This window comes from Cyphomyrmex costatus, unplaced genomic scaffold (assembly GCF_001594065.2).
Source record: "Cyphomyrmex costatus isolate MS0001 unplaced genomic scaffold, Ccosl1.0 scaffold374, whole genome shotgun sequence".
Classification (NCBI taxonomy): domain Eukaryota; kingdom Metazoa; phylum Arthropoda; class Insecta; order Hymenoptera; family Formicidae; genus Cyphomyrmex; species Cyphomyrmex costatus.
In genome coordinates, this window is record NW_017277928.1 from 25,777 (window position 1) to 44,765 (window position 18,989).

An 18,989-nucleotide genomic window follows, 5' to 3' on the forward strand; every position below is an offset into this window, starting at 1 on the left:
TACAATGCATTATTAAGCAATGCATTATCTATTTGTAGTAACTTTTACTATTCTCGGATGTGTGCACGCGATGTTTTTCGAAGGCAGTGTTAAATACACGGTGATGTGTTTTCTCGAAGTCATAAGGCACATTTTTTTATTTTACCAGCTTTTTATAATACTAGTTTTTTTATCAGCTTGGGCTATGCAAGGTATTTTCTTTAACTTGAGCACTTAGAATATCTCTATTGTTTTTAATGACACAAAAGAGCATTGAAGGGAAAATTTTTTATTTCAAAATGAAAAATATAAGAAGAAAACATGTTTGTTTCAAAATTTCAAATACTATTATGTGGTCATATACGATTTATGAGATTTTAAAATAAAAAATGTCTATGTGTAATTATTTTTTAAACCGTTTAAACGTGCATTAACCGTTTAAAGAGCTTTATGTTAATTCGTTTATATATATATATATATATCACGTATATATATATATATATATATATACGTGAGAACCTACATAATGGCCTAGTCATGAATGCGTAGTTCTGTCAAAAAGACGCTCGAAGTAAAAACAGCATACTGTTCGAGCATTTATATAAAGTGTAGGAGCCATGGCGTTTAAATTATTTGCAGTTCTTGTAATGGTTAGCATCATCTTGATCATATCTGAAATTTCAGCTACACGTGAGTAACTACGTAACTAGAGACTCTCTCTCTCTCTCTCTCGTGCTTATAAATTTATTCTTCAATCTAAATTGTGCTCGAGTGAGATATATAGATATATGAGAATTAATATTTTTATTTTTGTCACTTATGTAGCGGGAGAAAGTATATGCGTACCAAAAAAAATATATAGAGCAGCAAGATTACCCAACAAAGTATGTTACGCATGCCGCTGTAACGACGCTGGCGATAACTTTGTTAGCTGTGTCCGTAAACCGTGCAATCAGAAAAGAAGCGAACGGAGTAAAGCTGGATTGTTCTCTCGTTCGATAAATCTCAGCTTTCTTATCTTTTTACTTTTTCATTTATCTATTATTTAAATTATTAGTTTATCTAAAAGTGGAACACAACCAATTTTATACCGGTGACAACAACATTGTTGCAACATTTCCAATGCTACTGTAATATTGCAATGTTGCAGCAATTTGCCAGAATAATTTATATTCTATAAATGATAACTAGTTTTTTCTTTGACAAAAACGTTACTGTACGAACTTTCTCGTTCACACACATTAATTGAGTGCATTAATTAATATATGATATATTATATGTCGTACAATAGAATGATTAATATATTTTATATGTTATAAAAAACAATCACAAAGTCTATTTATATGTATAATTTTTTAATTTTGTGTTAGCTTTATGCTTTTATATTTATTTAACGTATTCTAAAATGTACATTAAACTATACAATAGGAATTAAATTATCAAATAATATCTTAATTAAATTAATGGTGTAAAAAAGAGATTATTCATAAATAATGTATAAATACTTAAAAACTATTACTAACATATAGCTCCGAAAATATATATTTTAAAACACAAAGTTAAAAAAATAAATTTAACAAAATATGTACACATTATAATTAAAACGTTAGAAGGAATCCGCATAATAAAAAGTAAATAATAACAATCTATGATTTTTTTCAAAGTTACATCACAAGTTAGAAGCATATTAAACAATTTTCTAACAAACCAATATAAGTTTGTTCGAAAATTGTTCTATCACTCTTACAATTAGAGAGAATTTATTGGTAATTCACCATTTAGGAGGCAAACATTTTAACAGTGATTGAGTACTCAGATTGTTCTAATTTCGGTCATGAAAACTTAACACAAAACTGTTTTATTTTTTAAAATTTGGAAAAGGTTTCTCACATTTGATGCATCAAAATGTGAGAAACCTTTTATATGTATTTATGCTTCTACACATGTGTAGAAAAATAAATACATATAATACATATGTCAATATATACATCAAAGAATTACAATAATATACCAAAAAAATTATTGTTGGTATTAATAGTGTTGAACAATCAGTAATATATCAGTTTTTCAGGAAAGTTACTTTGTAGTTGATAGGATGATGGAGGGAACGCATTTTGTAAAGAAAACGAGACGCAGGCAATCTTCAAAATAATTTATTAAAAATGTCGCATATTCGTTATACTTCGAGTCGGCAATGGTACAATTAGTAACTATATGTATGTCGCGTGAGCATGTTTCGGAGGATCAATTAAAATTTACGTCTGGCAGGTGATCGGTCGTTATTGTTCTTATTTTATCATGAATATAAATTAACAGAGTGTGTGTACATGTATCGTTATATATATATATATATATGTGTGTGTGTGTGTGTATCGCAAGTCATCGAAGTACCACGTGACACGAAATCGCTTCATCGACATAAATATATTTTTGCATACTTTTATTGTGGAATGCAAATGCATTTTCGTCAACAAATCGTCTAAGATTAGATTCTAATGACGTCACATTGTCATATCAGTCACATGACACATTCACTCTTTTGTGAGAAACAGCCACTTCGTCCGTAAATGAATCATGACACGGTCATGATTCTCGCATAGGTCGTTGCTACCTCTGATTGATTTCTTTTTGATTCGATTTAACACGATTGACAATGATTGCTTATTTGACTGCACAATGAACTTTACGTTTACTTTCTGATGCAAATAAATTACTTGTTCTCGAAGAATAGAAGAATTCTCGCATGAAATGCGTATGATCTGGATTCAATTCCTCGAGATAATATTTTTGGCAATAAAATTATTAACATTTTTACAGATAGTTATTAATCGTAAAATAAATATTCTTACTAAATGCTTATTAGTGTTACAAATTATTGAGTTGCTTATACAATTTAATATGTAATAATATTTTGATTCTGTGCATGAATGCATTTTAAATCCAGAAGAATAATTCGGCGCGCGGTTTGCGGAATCAGAAATGTATATAAATTCATAGTAAATATTTAAAGCATTTATAAGATCCGCTTGAAAAATAAGAATTTTTCATAATTAAAGCATTCAGGTTTATTTACCGCTATTCGTGTCACAGTCTTCAAATAGAGCGATTACATATGTATTAATGACATGTGCGTTTATGCATGTCGTAGCAAAATTGTGTGCGTGCGTACACGCGTGTGCGTGTGTGTATGTGTGTGTTGTTTGTGTGCGTGTGTTATGTTATTGTCAGATTTCTTGCTGACTTTGCACTCACCATAATTTCATAAAATGAGAGAAGAAATTTAATATAAATTTGCGTTTTTACACAAAACGTATAATTACATATAGGCATCTTATAATTAGCTTAAAAATTATTCGCACATTCCACTGAATTTTCTGTTAAATATCAAAACGGTAGATAAACAAGAATGACATTCCAAAACGCGTACGATTCTCTGAAATATATATTTATCATATCGTCTGATTGATTGTGCCTGTTGGAAAAAGTTTTCGTATGAAAAATCAGGATTATTGAGATCTGAATATCGATACACACAATACAATCTTAGTTCAAATAGATGAATTTCATGTACAATTTACGATATTTTCTCGAATAAAGAAATGAATCTCGAGGCACGATCATCGGACTTGCAGTTTCCATCGAATGCCATGCAATTACGAGAGCGAACGCGGAACAAATTTAATCCCGAGAGCAATCTCGCTCGGATTATAATCAAATCACTACACAATTTTTAAAATGAATTCCAAAACGCTTTCGCAACAAATGAGACGATCTCGTTGCTGCAAAATATACAAATACATCATTATCTGTATTGAAATATAAATAATTGATGTAGCAATGACGACCGAAAGAAAAATTCACCTGGCGTTATGTAAAATGATGATAAATGGATATGAAAATTGAGTTTGTAGAAATAGTTTATGTCATTCGTCTTTGTTTAAAACAAAACTCTCAAGATCCGTAAAGATATTTTCGAAAATGCATTACGTGAAAGCGGAATCGATCGATTCTTTAATTCAGACGCATCAATTTGCGCAATTATTCTAGATTGCGACCGAATTTTTTTAGGGCTTTATTCATACTTTCTCATCCATAGAGATTTAGGAGATTATTAGATAACCGTTTCACTAGTCATTGATCTTTGTAAGTATATTTTTACAAAATAAACGGTGTATTATAGAATATCATAAAGATAAAGAATCGCGAGATTATTACAAACAATAGCTATCTCGATACGCAAAGACAGCATCGATATCGTTTTATGTTACGAAACTTTATCAATAGCATTGATTAACGTAAACGCCTGTTTTCATTTGTTAAAATGACGACAAAACGAGGTAAGATTACTTATTAGGTATGAGACTTTTCGCAAAGTACCTAGACGCCCAAGGTAATAAGTGTCGAATCTATGCAATCACGCGAGTTTTCCGTCTCGATGTAATATTTGTTCATTTGTATAATAACTTCGGTAATGCACGAGATAATGCATCTCGTAACAAACAAGCAATTGTCATAGTTGTTTGTCTGTTTGCGCAACACAAGTGTATCAGTTTTCTTCGCTTGACATTTTCATCCCTATTTCATTTTGATACAGCGCTTTTCATTCGCTTAACTAATTTGGAATTGATTTCTACAGATCTTTAACGATAGGATCATAATTATAATGATAAGAGAGTCATTGTACTTATTCCATTGTAATAATGCATGAATAATAGTCATTAGTTTTCTGAACGTTAAACAAGTGACAGTGAGAAAAGCGAAGAAGAAGTGAACGCATAATGTAATGGCCAAAAGTTGAAGATACTTCAACGTATAGGTAGGTATTTACTATACCAAAGTCTTTCCTTTCCTAATAGTATACGCAAGTTATATTCATTCTGCTAGATTTGAAATATCTTAGCTCTCTTTCTGTAATTTTGTCCTATATTCTGTATGATTATTTTATTTCGTGGTTCTAGAACAACATTAAACGCCATAGAACCTTCATGGTTACAGAAATTAAAATCGAGAGCTAATAGTAAGAATGAAAGTGCGCGAAGATCCTGAAAGTACGACTTTGCTATGTAGCAACAATCGACAATTCGATCGACAGTTCGATCGTTTGCATCTTTCGCAATCGTAATCGCGGATATGATTTTACATCATTAGTAATGACGTCCAAAAAAAGGAATCGTCGTTCTACGTTTACTGACTTACATCTTGATCTAAAATCGCTTTAATTCGTACGATTATGCTTATTTACAATCGAAACACTAGCCGAGAGAATTGGCCGATAATCATAAATTTGTCTTACATTGACCATATCGATCATCTGTTTAACCACTGATATTTACACTTAGGTGAAGTGACATAGCGGTATCCCTAGAACACATTGTACTCTTTAAGGACTACCACTGTATTCGCAGAATAATTATCACCTTCGAAGATAAAGCACGTGGAAGTATGTGCGAGGCAGTGCGTTTCATCTGCATTTGCGTTTGAAACGTGATACGTAAACACGGTTTGCGACAAATGCGTCTGGCGTCTACGGAGATCCATTTCAGATTGAAGATCTTTCTCTCTCTCTCTCTCTCTCTCTCTGGATAATTATCGAATCGATGCGATAGAATTCGAATTTTGCGTTGATTTTTAAATAATTAAAAGAATGTAAATACATAATTAAAAAATTTTAGTAACGTTTTTGACATTTCCCAAAGTGAGAAGCATGATTTTTTGAATCTCTCTCTCTCTCTCTCTCTCTCTCTAATATTTTTATAAATCATATTTTTAAAAATCAAAGACATTTTTTAAACTTTAAATATATAATCTTTGTAAAAAATTTTATCAGCTAAACATAACATAATGCATGACATTTTATAGTCCGATATTTCGTATACAATAATCCAATAAAAGAGTGCAAATCATTATCTCAAAAACAGTACAAATTCAGTTTATGAAAAATATTAAATACAAATAAAATATCGAGCTGTGCATTGATCTATGCTTGTATCCTTTTTAAATTTGTAATTTGTTAAAACTAAATTTACATTATTTCTAAAATAAATAACTAAATCTATGGCGAGAATCAATTATGCTCTATAATACATTTAAAAAGTATCTCATATCTTCCTCTTTCTTTCTTTCTTTCTCTCACTTTGGTTGCTTGATGTATGAGTAAAGTATCGCATTCTTCAGGCTACATATTTCATTTAGTCATAATTTTGTTTTACATTAAAATCTTATTTAATCCTTAGACTTAAATCGAAGTTTCATTCTGTTTTAAATGACGAGGATTAAACATTGACTACCTTTTGCAAAATTTCAATAAGCAATTGCATATCTGTTCTTGGACTTTTGAATTTTAAAGGATTACTTTGAAATTTTATCTTTTCGTTTGCTGTTAAGAAAAACTACGTTTAAATAAATTATATGAAACTAATTACTCTCGAAAGTTCAGTAGCAGCTTCACGTGACTTTACACTAAAATATATCGACACTGAATTAACAACTTCTAACGAAATATCACGATAAATTCGTGTAATCTCCAATCTATAACAATATTTTAGGGAAATTATTGTCTAAATTTATTGAAAAACAAATGATAAATATATCAAAAACTTTCAGTGACTAAATAATAACTAAACAGAGAAACGGGCTAATGAGAATACAGCGCGGTTATTTATTGATTTTGTTTTGCTGATGAATGCGAGCAACATTTGTATCCGTCTTTATATACGTAAATGGCAATTACGTACGTTGCAATAATAAAATCACTCTATTGGGATAATAAATACACGGAAAACGGTTACGATTGCCACGAAAAGTTGCTCATCAATACATTTTTTGGTTATAAGAACTACAGTATGATTGTAATCTTATTGATAACCGTAAGATTGACACTTAACGGTTATGACTGTAAAGATATATTTTGGTTATTACAACCAAATAATGGGCAAAAATTATGATTATTTCCGGTTGTGGCAATCGTAACATTTTTTATGTGTAACAATGCGATCATCAACGTCGCAATTTATGCGTTTTGATAATACACGGTGCATTATCAAGATTTTTCATTTGTTTGCAGTAAACTTTTACTGTTCTCGGATGTGCGAACGCGGCGGATTTCGAAGGCAGTATTAGATACGTGTGATAATATTTTTATAAAGTCGTTTCTCGTTTGCGCCCAACGAAATACTATTGGAAAAATTTCATCATCGTTTCCATAAAATTTAACTGTTATGAAATTTTTATGCACACACACATACACACAAACAACATTTTTATTAGCGCTACAGAAACGAAATAACTAAATGCGTATCATTGAAATAGATTTTTCCTTCGTGTTGCTGATTTAAAAGGTAACGATTTTTCAATTACAAAATATCAAAGAGTATTATTACCTTTAAAAGGAGGTCACCGCTTGCGTTTGCAGAACAATTATTTTTTTCACTACTTTTATCTTCTCTCTCGGTGAATTAATTACATTTTCATAAATGGTGATGAATTCTATTCATGCGTGCAATTATTCAGGGTGCAGTTAATTATATGTGCTATTAGAAGTCCGTGAATTAATTTGCTCGTGCCAGAAACGATTAACGTAATTAAAAGGAAAACCTTCAATGACCTATTTTTGGAAAAATTTCTCTCCGGGTCGCGGAACACATCAACGGAGTTAGCGTTATAATCTGGGTCATGGCTTTAAAGCCGATATCGTTACATCGAGGCGTAATCATGACTTTAAATTATGGATTAAGTTATTATTACTGTAGATTTGTGTAAAATGTAATTTATAAAATAGAGATCGAAGAAATTTTATTTTTCTTTTAAGTTATGGAGTTCTTTAAATCATACAGAGACATTAATTTTGATATCCTTTTTAAACGCAACATTTCTTTTTATTTTGGAAATTTATTATCACAAATATTGATTGATTTACAACTATCACATCGTAAAAAAATGTTAATCATGGCAGTGTAGTTTTGATAACAGAAACAAAGTATGTAAATAATCAGTCTTTGATTCTCCGCTCGTTAATCAGTCGTGTCAATTTGAATTTTGATATTTATACCTGAGACGTTTTTGCTCAGTTGTATTATGTATGGCGGTTACGTCATTGACAGGCAGATGTTAGACAGTATCTTTGGTCCCAAGTAAATTAAGCTTTTAGAGATAATTAATATAATAGTCTGATACACATATCGTGTGACACGAGCAACGATCTTTTAATTGTAGGAAAATATCAATTTTTTTATAGTTGCATTTTATGACATCGCTTCACGTTTTTAATATAAACTTTTTTGAAACGTATTAAGACTCATATTTTAACATAGCTATCTGGTTACCTTCAGTCATATTATAATGGAAGGACCGAAAGGTTAAAATACAAATATATAAAAAACGAAACGGGTAATGAAACTGTGACCTCCTTTCCAAAAAATTTATATTATTTGTATTACTTTTTCGTGATTGAACACAAAGATAGTTAACTAAACTTATGCTTGCGTGATGTGTGTTGCATTGCATGCGTATATCTCATCGTCTGACTAATCAGTAACGTTATCACTTAAAACATACCGTGATAAATCTTATCTTCCCGCAGAACGTCGGCGGGTACGGCACTTCCGTATGTAACGCACGCATTTCCAGCGATCGGAGAACAAGGATAAGATGAAATTCGCTTTATCGAGAACGTATTAGAGCCAGCCATGATGTATTACATTGGCGATTGTCTTCATTCCTGTGAAGAGCTTAAAAATATTCCACCGCGCGCCTCAAATCGCTTTATTTCGTATCTGTGTTGATTATACGCGTTAATTATTGTTGCATGTATACTCGCAAATAGCGAGAGAATAGTTGGCGGTATTTCCGGTTAGCTGATGATATCAGCATGCGAGATCAGCACGCTGCGTCTCTCTTTGTTAATTCTTCACTTCCGTCATCTTTTGTTCTATTTCGGATGCACTCTATTTCGACAGGATTCTACTTTTTTGAAATTCTACGCTTATTGAGTAGTAAAGCGGCAAAATGCAAACTTCCGCTCGCAATATCAATATGCATTATCGTGCAATGTACAAAAAAAGTCATTGACAACTCAGTAAACACCAACTAAAAGTAACATAATATCAATAATAATTATAATTATAATAATTATATTTTACATTCAACAATATAAATGCAATATAACACATGTATTACATAATAATTCTATTGTTGAACGTGAAATTATAATATTTATGTTGCGTTATTTTTAGTTGATATTACTTACTAGGAATATTGTTTATGACCAAGGAGTTATTTATTTTACACACATCTCTGCTTATATATCATTAAAAAATATTTTTAGTCAAAAATTTAAAAGGAATTGTTCTCATTTTGTTATAAATATTTTTTTTTGAAAACTGACTAGTTTTATGTCTCACTGGTTAATAAAAAGTAATGGCTCCTGCGAGACACTTTCAAACTTTATCACTATAGATAACACGCAGGCCATATAGAGCTGAAAGTTTTACGAGTCAAAGCTGTAAATGCCCAAAGTTTTATCGCTTGACATTGTGACATGCGGGCAAGTAAAAATATAATTAAAATAGATAAATTCGATAAAACGATTGCAGCTTCCATTCGATCACACCCGGGGATTTAGAACTGTTTAAACAACACTTCTCACATATGCGACTACATTTACAGTTTTCTTAGCATGAAAATCGTATCCTGAGAATCGCAATTTTATCTTTACTAATTAATGCGAAATATATATGTAGATAAAGTAGACTCTCGTAATGTCGCCTCTGAAATCGCTGATTAAACTTTAACGTTCGGATGATAATGGCAGTCGTAGAATTGTAAGAAAAGTGCGGGTTGATTTAATATAATTAAAACGAAAATACATTGTATATGTATATACTCGGCAGTTGAACCATGCGAGCGGAAGTACACACATCATTATTCGATACAAATAGATAAATTATCGATTATGTACAAGTATGAACAAGGTGTACAAGCCGTGGCGGTGACGTCGGTGTGCTCGCATGCGTGCTTAAGGTGGCCCTCGAGGTAAGCCACATATTCGGCTACCCGTTTTGCTCTATCTCGCTAAACTTTCGCGTGCTCCGCTCTAATGCTATTATCATTGCGGCAACGCGTTACGTTGAAAATATAGCGAGAGGAAGAAAATTGCCCCTCGAAAAGTTGACATGAACAGAGATCTTCAAGTAAGAAATTGGACACTGTATGTTCGATTCATTGACTATATGTTGATATTTTTTAGAATTTATTTAAGAAAGAAAGAGACAGATTATGACATTTAAAAATATTATAGAATTTAATGTACGATACTTTTAAAAGTTGCACAAGTTAAATTTAATTTCATGACGTTACATTTTTAAATTTAATGTATCTGTAACTGAAAAGTATATATTTATGTACATGCACATAAAATTTAATATATCTTATAATGTACTTTCCATAAAATTTTATGTCCATTTACGTGAAAATAAATGCACGTTTATTACACTTGAGATTACTGTAACTTTCAAGTAAATCATTCATTACTTTTCAATTACCTGCTTACAGTCACAAACTTCCGTTACATGATAAATTCATTAAGAAATTTCTAACAGAGAATGAAAAATTCATGAATCTCATTCTATTTTACGCATTTATTACGAGCAATATAATGAATTCAGGATTTATACATAACGGTTGGTCAATATAGATAATACCTGCTTTATTGGTAGACCAAATGCATATTGGTCGGCCAAAACAGGTGTGCATTATGTATATTGGTCGATCATTATGCATTATACTTGAATTAATCAAATTTCCTGTAAAACACGTCTGTTTCATTCTATCTTAACGAAAGTCTGAAAAATACGACGGATTAATCAGAAAGTGTCTAAACGGTGTGTGTGTCCAATCTTTTACTTGAGGATCTCTAGACACGGGTGTTCAGCCCTTCGGAGTAGGCGCCGTTCGCCCGGCGTAACAATAATGTCGGAGCACAGCTCCGAGGAAAACAGCATTTATATATTATCACATAATTTCAGGCTACTGAAGTCTACATATTATCCACCCCCCTCCGAGGTGGTGGCGCTAAAATGAATAATTAAGTCGCCTAAAGTCGGCTATCGCTTTAAACTTGGTCAGTATATCTCTAGCTGAAACTTTTCCTCGTCGGCCGAGGCTGCGTCTCAACGTGAGCTCGCTGCGATAACGCTGCATTTTCACAATCAGGACATATATTTCTGATCGATAACTTAGAGCTCCCCTCTCGTAGAATTTATTAGGATTTCTTCGCTTGCTCGGCCAATAGGGTGAGCAAAATTTTCTCCCTTTTCATCACATGAATTACTTCATCCATCGCACTCGTAGTTTAAGTTGCAACTTCATGCACTTGCTCACGTCGAAATGAAACCTGAGCGCAATGCAGACGTCTGAAAGAAGTCCGCGGCCATGATACGAAAAGGAGGAAATCCTTGCAATTCCTGTATCGTGTGTTCGGTATTTTTTTTTACCGCGTTTTCTTTTAACGAAATAATAACAGTTAGCGCAATAAAACGATTTATAAAAACTGATCGGATTCTATGAATAATACCGAACACATATAACTGTATAATACATTTATATGCAACGCACATGTAAATGCAATATTCGAAACTTTTATTCGCTGTCGGCGAGGTATAATCGACTACTTTTGGCAGTAAACGATAAGTGGTAACGGTTGAAGTTTTTTTTTTTTTGCGTCACCACGGCCGCAATATGGTACGTCAAATTGCGATAAATATTTAACACCTCTCTCGATCGACGTCTTGATTTATCTAGTAACGTTGTGACGATTTGACGCGCGACGTGCGCGACAACCATTCTGAATTATCTATTTTTTACAGACAATGTCGTGTGAGTATGTCACGCGCGACCAAAAGGAAAGAAAAGTATGGAGACGAGACAGGAGAAGTTCGCCTCGGCTCTAAAATTGCTTGTCTACTCTTATTCCCAAGGAGACCTAACGTTTTTAGTACTAACACGTTGCGCGCGACGCTCGATGTCTCGGATTTCCGAACGAGGTGTTTTTTTTAAACGAGACGTGTCAATCGGACCGACGTGGCGCCTTGGCAAATTAACGTCGTCGATGCGAAAATTCGTTCTGCTACGATCCCTCGAGCGTTATTTCGATAACGTTCGCGAAACATGTTGTGTAATATCAAATATAAATACTTTGTATATTTGTTAATTGGAAAAAAGTGGCTCTATATGTAAGACGATTTTATCTTCTAAGTGATGTTAATGTAAACGAGAGGTAATATATACTAGGCCAGTTTCATCAACATCTGTTAATAATTATCGTCTTTAATAGAATCAGAATTACATCGAACTTAACCGTTAAAACGCGGTTGAGGTCAACGCGATGTTGATGAAACTGGCTTATGAAACTTGCTATAATTCGCTAACAACGCATTATCGATCTGCTAAGCCTCCCCCGTCACATCATTTACTTTATAGCGTTCTCGGCATTGCGTCAAAATGTGGCAATCCCATACTACATGTATAATCATTCAGCTGCGCTAATCGTCGAAGTTCAATCAAGGCGCAGCGTCGTTCGATCGTCACTAAGCCATTCTATCGTAATAGCGACATACTACTAGGATTTTATTACTTATTGTCCTCGTTAAAGTAGTTCCACTTTAGTTTCTCTGCGACCTACATTACGCGATTTTCTCTCTTTCTTTTTAACTTTTTTCCTCCTTATTTTAGATGATTTTCGGGCAGCTCGACGGGGAATCATTAAAACTTTCTCGTGGATCCGGGATGGGACGTGTAACGGTACTTCGAGAAGTAATAATGCTTCGTGCGAGAATAATAAGATCTTGCACGCGAAGATAACGAAAGTATCAGAACTCGAGAACTTCCGGAACCCGCCGGTTATCGCGGCAGTGATTATTTCGATGTCTGCGAAGATGGATCGAGGCTTCGACAGAGAACTCGATCGCGCGTCTGCTAAAAATTGACAATCGAAAACAAGTATCTCAGATACGTTAAAATTTGTTTATTTATTATAAAACGATTCAGTCTTTTAAAATGAGAAGATTCGACTGGCAGTATATCGTTAGAAATTTACTTAAAAAAATAGATGCAGACGACTGTGTGACGTACTGACCAATGAAAAGTTATACGTCATAAACGTTGCATCACACATCGCCGGATTAATCCGCCGTTACACGTTTGACTTCGCACTGTTTTGTGCTGCGAGACGTAGTCATCACCAAACTTATAATCCTAAGCACGTCCCAGTCGCTGCTTTACAATTCACGACGTCCCCTGTAATCAGATCGCCCGACTTTCCATCAACTCACTCGTCATTATTCCCTGAATTTAAAACGAGACCTACCTCCCAAGAACAACCGACCGGGAACGAAAGCATATGCGTTCGGTAAAAAAAAAAAAAAAAAAAAAAAAGAAGAAGCGTTCTCCCACTCGCCCGAGTCATCGAGCATCGAACGCGTTTTTCTGATCATTATATAGATGAGCTCCGGTTTTTCCATCTAACGTCCCAAATCTCTCGCACACGACAGTTCTGCGCGTTACGCGGAGGTAGTTCCGCGGATCCTCCGGTGGCGGCCGGCCCAGCGACTCCTTCAGGAGAATAAAGCCGAGCAGAGTCTGACCGCTGATCTGTAGAGGACCGTCGGAACTCGTACCGACGACGACGTGGACGACGGCGATCGTCACACAGTGGTGACCCGGTCGACCTCGACGTAACGCACAGAACTGTCGCTGTGTCAGCATATCACTTCCTTGCCGTCGATTATCGCCGTCTCGGAGGAGATGCTCTTCAGACGGTGCTGGGATATCGAGCGGCGACCGCGCCGTCGGCAGGCCCGCCAGACGATGAAGCAAATGACACCGAGGACGGTGATTACAAAGAGCGCGCCCAGGGCCAGTTGCAACGGCGGCAGCTGCAGCAGCACGGAGCAATGCGTCAGGGCCTCGTCGTAGCCGGACGGACAATGGGACACCCCGTCGCACCATAGCGAGGCATTTATACAGGCGTCCAGCTCCGGGCACCGTTGCTCACAGTCCCGCGACATTTGTAGACCCGCCGTTGACGTCACCGACGGTCTGCGGGTCAAACGGAGGATCGATAGAGTTGTATTGTTTCGCACTGCGTAACGACATACAATAATGATTTCCACCGTCGCGCGAATTCCCGCTTCCGCTTAATCGAGGACAGATCGGTCGTCGGATATTAATTAAGGTATTTTCCAGAGAAACATTCGAGTGGCGCTTAAACGGTCGTACTATCACGATACTGTACTTCCACGCGCGGTTCTGATGCTCTATGATGACGTAAGTCAAAAAGCGCATGAAGTCTCCGGGCAAACTCAAATCGATTTATTATAACAAAAACAGTAAAATTGCAATTAAACGTCATTATTGTTGTCAACATATTATTCTTTAGCAACACATCTTAATTTTCACTTATCTTTATTCCGAATATAGTTTGTACTCGTATAATGCTTCGCAAAACTTTTAATATCACTTCATTGTATATTTTTCCTCGGAGAGTTTTGAATTATCAATTATCAAGAACATTTATAGCGAACTAAAACGTTGTAAAACTTTAGCTATACATTTTGTATACAGTGAGTTAGCAAGAGACCTTTTGCAACTTTCTGGCAGAGATGCAGATACACCGTGCAAATCTATTAAGACAATCTTCGTTTCTACGAGATTAATTATTCTGCGCAAGAGATTGCGAAAGTTATAGATAAATTACGGCGAAGTTTAATGAAGGGTTCTTTTTTTTTTTTTTTCTCCTTTTACAGAGGAGGTCGCGTTTATAAAGACTCTATTAATTAGGTACGGTCTTTGTCGTGCTCGCTATCAGAAGTGCTCACTATCAGCTTTGTTCACTTCCAATAATATTCGTAATTGACATAATACCCGCGATCCATATAGATATACCAGATTCTTTATTTTACTCTTCCATTCTCCGATATTCCATCTATAGAAATTTTATTATTACCTTCTGGTGAGCTCGAGCCATGTCACAGTGTAGGAAGCTGGTTCTTTCACAATAAATTCCACGGCGATAGTCCTGATTGGATCCTGTCCCGGCGCGAGGATCATCGCGTTGCTACTGACAGCCCAACCGTCGCTAAACACCTCCACCACATGATGACTCGAGTCAGCAAGTGGTTTCGGGCATACCGACACGTGTATCGCTTTGCCTGTGTATACGATTATGCGATTCTTGGTCGCGCACTTCGTGCTATTCGATATAATTATTCCATCCATTTTCACGTATAAATATTGTCCCGGACCCGGGTCAATTAGCCACGGCTGGTTTTCGCAATTTTTCTGTCAAGGATACAGAAAAGCATTGAGAGATAAGACATAATATATTATATATACTTGCACAGTTAACTGTTCAAACTATAATTAAAGTGTTTCTTATTCATTATTTTGTTTCGACGTTTTAAAAAACTGAAATCGTATTTTCAAAATACGATTTTAAAATTATATGATTATTTATGTTATAAAACTTTTAAGCATAGTCTGAAACTAAACGATGTTACACATTTATTTAAAATTCTTTTATCATGTATTGAGAAAATAGATTTCCCAGCATAATTTTATCTCTTTTTTAAAATAATGTTTTAAGGTTAATAAATAAAAATTAATTTAAATAACATATTAACGTTTATCTCGTTTACCTCGTCATCGTCGATTGGTGGCGTGTATTTAATTTTACCGGACGGCCCTCTGACTCTACGTTTCTGCATGCAAGGCATCGTCTTGACGAAGTCCCAGGTGCCCTCGAAGAAGAGATTGTTGTAATCATCCAAGGCGTCCATAGATCGAACGGTGAAATGTACCTCGGCGATATTAGAGGTAGATTTGATATTGATGGGTAACGATCGATTCGAACAGAGACAATCCCGCTGGATGGGCGGCGCGTTTGGCCAGGGTAAATCAAGCACCTGTAAACAGACAGTAGACAGATGTTTCTGACCGTCTTTCGCCTCTCGAAATAGTCATAATTTATTACTTTTTGATCAATATGTCAATATTTCATTGTTGAAGAAACTATTTCAGATAAATGTTATTATCTCGCTACTATTTTTGAAAAGTGCTTGGCAATTATTAAATAAAAATACTTTAGACTACAACTCGTAAAAATAAAGTCTCGTATTGATAAATCGTTTCGTTGAATTGCGATTCTAATATCCGTACTCCATCTATCTACATTATTAAATATCGAGTTAATAAGACAAAGCGTGGCACACGCCCGAGTCTGATTCATGTCGGTATTGACTACTTAGAAACTTTAAAGCCTGTCTGTTTACTCCGGTTTACCATGTTTGGATTCGGAGATTGCTGATACTTGCTATCGCAAAGCCACCGTTAATTACTCGATCAAAGCCACCTGTTAGTACTTCTATGTAACTTCTATTGTATCTCCAAGTTTATCGCTGATAACTTTCCAACTTGGACTTTCCAAGATAATTCGTTCCAAGACAATTCGTAACTCATAGAAAACTATTGTTTAAAATGTTCTATATAGCAATTCCTCTTCTTTAATATAAGTTCTCAAATTTTGTTGGTTCAAGTTGAAGTAATGTCAAACGTGTACAAAACTGTATACGCAACAGATCCAAACAAGTTAATAATTTTATGATATATCGATGGTAAAATTTAATTTTCGCGCGAGAGATTGTATAACAGCTTTGGCATGGGACTAATTGCAATTACTAGAAGTTTCAATTACGCACCTTAACTGAGAAGTTCTCTGAGTCAACGCAAAGCAGCCTATTGAAATCGGAGTTACCAACGCTGCGGCAGGTGCGATTCCCATTGAGAAGCTTGTTGAACCTCAGCTTCACCACCTCGTCGTGTTCTCCTTCGAAGCGGTACACGCAGCTGCAAAACCAGTTCTGGCCTGCACTTTCAGTATTTAATCGAATCTACATGCCTCACCAGCCAGGCAAAGGAGCCGGTTCAGTGATCGATACTGCAGGAAGATTACGAGGAGCGTCGAAGGTTGGACGCTCGTTAATCGGAAAGCGACCAAAGTGATTCTAGGGGTGGATCATGGCAACGTACAACCACCATTACCGTGTTTCTGGTCTCTTTTAGGATATCGGGGTTGGATTATCTTGCCAGAGAACATTCCTGCTTTTCATTACTTGGATTGGAAATGAATTTCTTGGCAAATGCAAATAGCAGTATTAAAAAGATCAAATAAAATCGATTTTAGTGTCTCCTAACACACATAGAAGTGATTTAATAGCTCAGTGAATAAATTTATATGAATAAAACTTCAGTTTAGAAAACTTAGTTGTAAATTTATATTCTGTAGTATATAATAGCCGATTTCTAAATGCAGACACATCGATATTTACCGCATTTCTAAAGCATTACGTAAGAAAATAGTAAGATAAAAATGTAGCTGTGTGTATGATACCGATGTAATAGAAATTTTGATTTGCTAGCAAGAAAATTTCGTTTTCACGGCGTGAAGTTCATTTTACGATTGTCGTAAAGCCGCAGTTTAACTGATATTTTATCGAGATTGTGGAAGATTCGATCCTGCGAATAGTAATAAAAGATCGCGCGGCTTTACCGTCAAAGACGGGGCGTAATATATTTGTTCCGTAGGTACCTGCTCCGTACCTCACTACACATCTCGGTCAGATGCATTTGAACGAGGTACAATAAAAATTTCACGAGATTTCAAGATTTGAAAAATAATTCGACGTAGATTGCGACAAGCTTATTATTGGAAACACAGGGCGATTCGCCAGAAATAGAATTGTAAATTGCATCTCACACATCTTTTATATCCTCAAATGTAAGAAAAAGTATCAGATATCTATAAAGTCCTTTAATTATGATAATACTCCATAATATCGATTTGATATTCGTAAATAAAAACTTACATCTTAATCATCAATATACGTAATTCTTTTATAACGAGAGTACTAGATAACACGTGATAAAACTTATAGCCTTTTGATTAGTGCACATTATGTATGTTTCTAATCGTCATTTAGCGTGTGGCATTTGCGTTTTTAATCTTATCTTCAGTTTCGCAATATGCCAGTCGTCGATCGTAAAAAGAAGATATATGGAAGTATATTTTACGACAAACCGATCTACGACACAATGCGGTCTGTTAATAGTAGACCTGTTAATAATAGGCTGCCACTTTGACGAATGATAACGAGCTGACGATATTGTAATGGCGTCATTATATCGTTGCGTTAGCTTTCATGACGGTATTCCGAACCGATCCAATACGATTCTATCGTAGACGATAAATATCTAACTGTCAGTATAACGCTGTATCGGCGAATAAATTAATCACAGATAAACGATATCGTATCAATAAAAAAAAGCTATTACACGATCATATTACCCATAAATTTCATAATACATTTCAAGACACGAGATCCACGTACTTGGTAATTACCAAAATTAATCGATGAAATTCTTGTACAATGCATATTTTCGGTAAACAAATTCAAGGGAATATCTCTCCTTACTTGAAGACATCTCTAATTTGCTATTACAACAGCAAATACGGCAGCTCTTACCTAATGTTCTTCGATCCTCCACGACCGTATAAGAATATGTCGCGCGGTCCTTGGAATTTACGATCTGAATAATGGTCTCGAGTCCGACTATAGAAAATGCGGGAACACGGACCGCTGCCGTAAGGATCGCCATCCTGGTGAAGATCGACGAATTCATACAGAGCGCGAAAGTTCACAGGTCTGGAAAAAAAAATCGTATGAAACTAATTTATGTTAAAATTATTTCATCTAGAATTTTCTTTTATTAAAAATTAGTTTATTGTGTGATACTCTCTCATTAAGCGTAATCCGTAAATGTGTAATATTTCTGTAATTATTTTTATTCTTCGAGATTTAGGCCACACTCTTTTGCTTCTACTTTTGGCTACGTCCATGTATTTATTTTATTTCTATGTATTTATAACATCAATTCGCGAAACAAAGAGATAAATAAGAGAA

General features: G+C 34.8%; 1 protein-coding gene across 1 annotated transcript in view; it reads right to left on the reverse strand.

The window, feature by feature from the left end:
- Window positions 1-13,730: 13,730 nt before the first annotated feature.
- LOC108776711 (uncharacterized) overlaps window positions 13,731-18,989 on the reverse strand; it is a 39,380-nt gene continuing 34,121 nt past the window's right edge. The window contains exons 9-13 of the mRNA XM_018543405.1: window positions 18,552-18,731; window positions 16,728-16,875; window positions 15,669-15,935; window positions 14,978-15,312; window positions 13,731-14,070 (exon numbers count right to left, since the gene is read on the reverse strand). Of these exons, the coding sequence (XP_018398907.1) occupies window positions 13,731-14,070; window positions 14,978-15,312; window positions 15,669-15,935; window positions 16,728-16,875; window positions 18,552-18,731 (1,270 nt within the window). The remainder of the gene's footprint in view (window positions 14,071-14,977; window positions 15,313-15,668; window positions 15,936-16,727; window positions 16,876-18,551; window positions 18,732-18,989) is intronic.